Raw genomic sequence first — 6,318 nt, 5'->3', positions numbered from 1 at the left:
GGGGGTCGGGCAATGAGAACGTTCGCTAGGCGGATAGATTTTTAAAGCGTACCAGCCCTTTCCATGGCTTAGGCCAAAAAAGGCCGGGTGCGGAAAAGAAACTCTGATTACGCTGGTGAGCAAAGGCGCCGTAGCCGCTGGGGCGTAGGTTTCTCGCGGTCCGACCAGTTTTACTCAGGGTTTATTTCCGCAAACTTCGCTTTTGGGTCTTAATCGTGAGAAAGTGTCGGACGTAGAGATTATCTACCGGACAGATATGCCCTTATTAGTCTCCGAGTGAGGCCTGACCCCTCGCCGTTTGCTGGGGTCGGGTGTCACAAAAGATCAGGGTGGTCGAGAGCGAAACTATTAATAAGAGAAAGTGTGCGTTTATTAAGGGTAAAAGTGACATACCTGCTCAATGTTCCAGGCGTTGAACGAAGGCCTCGCCATTGATGGTTTTTGAGCTTGTTGGCGTCTGGACGGAGCATCTCCCTGACGATGCGCAGTCCCTCCTACGGCGGGGAGAGCTTGCACCATCGTCGGCGTCCTCGTTCAGCTTTGCCTTGCCCTTGAGGATGTGTCGGCCAAAAGCCTGAGGTCCCATCAAGTCGGGGCTGGGGCTTCGGTCCTCACTGCTGTCGCAGCGTCCGCCACGGAGTGGATGGTAGCCGCAGCTAGCCTTTCTTCGCATCGCCGCAGGCACGCCTGCGGGCGTCGAGGGTGTCGCGGGCGTTGCGATGGAGGCCGAGACGCTCATACACCGGAACCGCGGTACGCGGCCCGCCGCCCTGTTGGGCTTGTTGGGTCGGTACGTCCTCGTCGGGTTGTTCTGAGGGCGCTTCGCGTCTGCGAGCGTCGAGGGTGTCACGCGCGTTGCGGTGGAGCTCGAGATGCTCGTGCACCGAAATCGTGGTGCGCGGCCTTCCGTAGTCCAGGCTGAGGAGCTGGTTGCTTCCGGGGGTGCGAACCTCCATTGTAGGCAGCTGCAGCTCCTTGGGCGCCTCAGTGACTGCATCGAGGCCGGTGAAGAAGAGGGGTTGTGTGGGAGCGGAAAGCCGCGCCAACTCTCCCTCGGTTGTGATGACGAAGTCCAGATTCCCGAAGCGCACACGCGCGCCCGGGATCCAGCTGACATTGCGATTAGCCAGTCGAGGCCTGGTGTTGATGTCAAAACGCGCAAAAGGCCTCTACTTGGCTCGCCAACTGTCGGTGTTTCGAGTAAACACCGAGTAAATTTGTATATTACACGTCTGACCCGGATGGCTTGCTAGGAGGACACAAGGATTATACTGATTCGGGTCAAATGTCGATACGTCCATTTTCGAGCTGCTCGTGTTACCAACACTGAGTTTGTAGTAGGGGGTTACAAACTGGCGAGAGAGGGAGGTAGCTCCCAAGTCTCTGAGGTTTGGTTGCTCGGAGCTCGATGTCTGATGCGGTGCGGTGAACCGATGCCCTTTAGTGGGACACCCTGCTTTCCCTTTTATAGACCAAGGGAAAGCAGGAGTTACAGCCGAGGGGAAGAGGGAAAAAGAACAGAGAACGAGAGGCCGAGGAAGTCCTTTAGAGTCGCCGATCCTTTCTTTTCCTCCACGTGGGCCCCGCTGACATGGCAGGTGGCGACAGGGACAGCCTCACGCCGGGCGCATGTCCGCTGACACTGCCATGCCCTGGCGTTTGTCAGCGGGTCGTAACGTCCCGCTTCGCCCCGGCGGGTGGTGCGGCGAACTAGTCGTGTTGATCAGCGGCCGTACCGGGAGTGGGCAGCATAGTGATCACACGTCTGTCACTGCTAGGGATGGCAACGGAGCGGATTCGGATCGGGTGGAGTCTCTATGCACCCGAACCCGAAACCCGAAATCGAAACCCAAAATCGCACCGAACACCGATTCGAGTGATAATCCGTCCCCAAAACCGAACCCGTAGATACCCGAAACCCGCTTTGTATGACAACATAGTAAGAGAAATAAGATTTTCTATAAACATATACATGATATATATACACATATTCACATGTATAAACAAGAGGCAACAAATAATAAATATTTTCATGAGTCAACTTAGAATAAATTTAATAATATAAGTAAACAAGTTATTATTAGCATATTATAAAACATGAGTTTTAATTTCAAATGATTTATTTCGGATATCCATTGGATATCCACGGGTGGAAAACCAAACCCGATAGGTTTCGGAGCCCCGAACCCGAAAACCGTGGGAGAGAAATCATCCCCGAACCCGAACCCGCAAGACCCGAAACCCACGGATATCCGACCAGAAACCACCCCGTTGCCATCCTGGGTCACTGTAGGCGATATGAGTTCCCGGGTGTCGGTGTTTTGGACCGGGGGATCCTTAACCAACTAGTAAATTTGTACTGCGTGTTCCCGATCCCGGATGGTGATGCAAAGAGACATAAGGTTTATACTGGTTCGGGCAATTGGCGCCCTACATCAAGTTTGAGAGATCGATCTTGTATTCCTTGCACCGAAGTGCTTGTAGTAGGGGTTTACAAGCTGGGTGAGAGAGAGAGCTGGTCTCAGGTCTCGGCGTGGAGTGATGCAGACTGCTTGAGACGTTGCTCTCTGGCAGCAGGGAAGTGTGTGTGTTACAGTGTGTTGCTTTTGTGTGTGCCTCTCTTCCCCCCCTAGAAACAGCCCAAGTCCCTTCCTTTTATAGTTGAAGGGAGAACAAGGGTAGTACGTGTGCTAACTATACGGCGTCGTGCGAAGGGGGGCGGCGTGTCCGAGCCCTGTAGCCTGTTCCAGTGGCGGCGTAGTCGTCGGAGTGGTCTGTCCTTGAAGCGCTGGAGCGACGTGCTGGTCACATCCGATCCTGTGCGTTATGGGAGCTCCAGGGCTACCTCGAAGCGGGCGCGACGGTCGACGTGCGGGTCGCTGTAGATTGTCGGCGTTCGAAGCCGAGGCTCGGTGGTGCCGAGGCCAAACCGTGGTGGGGGTCTCGGCAGACGTGGATCCCGAGATAGCCGAGACCCTGGCGTAGAGTGCCGAGGCTCGGAGGAAGTGGTTGATCTTGTGCGCTGATCCTGAGGCGTCGACGACCCGGACGAGACTTCCCATGCCGCGTTGTCTTCGGGGCGGGGATTGCGGGGCACAGTGTAGTGCAGGCGCTGATCGTGGGCACAGCGCCAGAACACAGTGGCCGGTAATCCCCGCCGCGCCCTGTCCTAGCCGGTATGGCGTTGATGTGACTCCTTGTCTCGTCGGCCACTCCGTGGTGTCGAGCCGTCGTCCGGCTGAGATTGCGGGAGTGGTTGACGCATTAATGGGACGTGACGCGCTGTCGGGAAGACTGGTCGAGGCGGGAGCGACGGGTTATCGCGAAGCCAGCTTCGAGCGATACGGAGAATCGTTGTCTCGTTCGAGGCTGTACGCACGGGGCCTCGGGCGAGACGGAGATTGGGCTCCTTGTCGAGGCCTCCCGCGAGGGGTCTCGCGCGAGGCGGAGATTCGTCAGGGCGTCGAGACCTCCCGTGCGAGGCCTAAGGCGAGGCGGAGAGCCGGTGGGCTCGGACGGGGCCGGTGGTTAATCCACGGCTTACCTTCTGGTTTCGTTGTTGATGGGGTTTAAATGACTCTTTTGGTGTATGCTTGGGGTACCCCGTTTTATGGTACCCAACACCGAGAATGACACGTCGTGGGGACGGGTCATGCTGAGACGTGACCGCTTCCTGCACAATGCTAGAAGTTTGACCTTGGGTAGTACTTTTTGGCCCGTAGTGGTTGGCAGCGGTGTGAGCTTCCGTTATGAACGGTGTCCGAGGGATCGAGCGAGGCGGAGCCAACCCTCATACGTCGGGCGAGGCAGAGCCAACCCTCGGGGGTCGGACGAGACTGAGCCAACCCTCGGGGGTCGGACGAGACTGAGCCAACCCTCGGGAGTCAGCCGAGGCATTCCCAACCCACGGGGTCGGGCGAGGCAGAGCCAGCCCCCAGACATCGGACGAGGCGGAGCCAACCCTCGGGGGTCGGACGAGGCTGGGCCAACCCTCGGGAGTCAGCCGAGGTGTACCCAACCCTCGGGGGTCGGACGAGGCGGAGCCCGCGGCCTTAGTGTCCACTGAGGCGGAGCCAACCCTCAGGGGCCGGATGAGGAGGAGTCCATGGCCTAGGTGGTTGGACGTAGTCGTGCCCTTGACCGCTCTAATGAATTAGCGTTGATGAGCATTAGTTCATCCTCTTCGGGTACCCTACTATTGATCCCCGACACTACCTATTACATGGATGGTTGGGACAAACTCTTCTTCCAACACTCAAATTCATAGCCGAAAAGAGAAATAAAACCACCCAAAACAGTACAGGTGCATCCCCTCGTGAAGCTACCTAGCCACTGCTACCCTAACAGACATTGAAGCTTCAGTTTAATAAAAATAAATTAAAGTTAGAGCGAAATTATTCTAGAAATTTTAACATCATTATTTTTTTACTTGATGCATAGAAAGTCGATTTTACTAATCGATAGGCTATTGTATTCTTTTTCTTAAAAAACAAAGGTCGTATTTTTTTCTGGCCACGAACCAATCAAATTTCACCGGCCTCAATAGAGGCACACGAAGCACAACAGGCGCCATCCATTACTAGCATCGCGTAAGAGGCGCACCTTTTCCACCAATCAAGACAAACAAGGAAGGAAAAGTAAAGCAGATCACTCACACCACGGGACGGCGGCTCGTTCGACGATGTCTTCGAGCGTCTGAAAGACAAGCTTGCTGTCGACGAGGAACCTGAGGTACCCCTCGACGGAGGGCTCCCACTTGGCGACGGGTGGCGCCTCGGGCTCCTTCTCCCCCTCGCGGGCCTGGTCCTTGGTGTGGAGCTTCATCGCGACCGCCCGCATCTCCTCCACGAACGGCTTGCTCCCTTCCTCCCCGCTCGCCGCGGGCGCCATCTCCGTCGCCGCCGCCGCCGCGACCAGCCTCCTCACAGACACCACCCGGGTCACGGGCCGGGCCGTGACGGAGACGGAGAGTCTGTTCCACCTCCCGGAGGAGACTCTAGCGGTAGCGGGCGCGAGCAGGGAGAGGGCGTTGGGCGCGGAGAGCAATGGCGGTGGGGATGCCATGGCCGCGGTGCCTTATAGCGAGCGCTGTGCGCTGATGCTAGGGTACCGTGCTGGGGACGCGAAGGCGCCGCTGACGAACGACAGCGACGTGGGACGGGGACGGGGACTGTGGCGGTGGAGTGCGGTGTTGGTGTGGCTGGCGGCAGCGGGGGGTGCGGTGCGGCCGTGCGGGTGCGGGTGCGGGTGCGGGCGCGAGGAGCAGAGGAGGCGGGGCGGGGACGCGGGGCGTGGACGGAAAAGAATAACCGGGGGGGACGGATTGGAACGGCCGGCTGGGGAAGACGATGGCGGAAAGGGCAAGCAACGGTTACATTGACATGTGGGGCCCGTAATTTTTGTGGGTCCTGGTGTCAGTGGGTACCCGAGTGGATGAGAGAGGTAGTAGTAGCAAAGCTTTACAGGTGTTGCTTTGGTATTGATCACTGACTGTGGGCCCATGGCCCATGGGGAGCCAATGGGCCTTCGCGACTTCACGTGACCGCGACCTGGGCGACAGTCTCGGCCATATCCTCGTGTTTTTAGCAGTATATTTTATTACTTTCATAGGGCCCCTGGCCCATGGCAGAAAAAAATAAAACCAGTATAATCGACCATACTCTACTCCATACATTTCTCTATTCTCAACTATAGTTATCAAAGATTATTATTCTCAACAATAACGGGGCTCCCCATGTTTGTAGAACAAAATGCTGAGATCAAACCAAGGAGGTTATTGTTTGTCATGAGCTTCTATTGAAAGTTGCATAAGCTCAATCGCATTTAGGCCTTGTTCGACTATGCTGAAATGTGCTTTGAAATCATTTCAGCTGATCAAAGATCTATAAATTAATAAACCATTCCAGCTAAAAATCATTCCAGGGAATCGTTCCTGGATAACTGAACGAGGATGTCGGTGCAGAAAGTGACCAACACGTAAATATTTATAGTTTTGTTGTACGTTGTGATCGGACGTGGCCTATCACTCAATGACACATGGTTTATACCGCGCCCTACGTCCAGTTTGAGTTGGTCGGTGGCTTTATTCCTGAGCCCAGGTGCTCGAAATTTGCTGTGGGGTTACAAACGGAAGGGAGAAAGATGGGGGTATAAGAGGTCCGATCGGACTCCGGTCTGAAGGGCCGAGAGTGACGGGAGCTCCGCTATGTGCTAAGTGTTTGAGCGTGTGCTCGAGGTTTGAATCTAGTGGTTCTCCTGTTGTCTGTGTTGTTCGAGTTGTTGTGGACAGATTGATCTGCCTGTTGGAAGAGAGCGCAT

General features: G+C 55.7%; 1 protein-coding gene across 1 annotated transcript; it reads right to left on the bottom strand.

Moving 5' to 3' along the window:
* Positions 1–4,627: 4,627 nt before the first annotated feature.
* On the bottom strand, positions 4,628–5,332 carry LOC136521744 (heme oxygenase 1, chloroplastic-like). Its single transcript, XM_066515516.1, has one exon. It carries the CDS (start codon positions 5,062–5,064, stop codon positions 4,648–4,650), a length of 417 nt encoding a protein of 138 aa, XP_066371613.1. The 5' UTR covers positions 5,065–5,332; the 3' UTR covers positions 4,628–4,647.
* Between the last annotated feature and the right edge of the window lie 986 nt (positions 5,333–6,318).

The sequence above is a fragment of the Miscanthus floridulus genome, chromosome 18 (genome assembly GCF_019320115.1).
Source record: "Miscanthus floridulus cultivar M001 chromosome 18, ASM1932011v1, whole genome shotgun sequence".
Classification (NCBI taxonomy): Eukaryota; Viridiplantae; Streptophyta; class Magnoliopsida; order Poales; family Poaceae; genus Miscanthus; species Miscanthus floridulus.
This window is presented reverse-complemented; position numbering and strand designations above follow the sequence as displayed.

Excerpts from the sequence above, each read along its gene's own strand:
- LOC136521744 (XM_066515516.1), bottom strand. The coding sequence starts at position 5,064 with ATGGCATCCCCACCGCCATTGCTCTCCGCGCCCAACGCCCTCTCCCTG.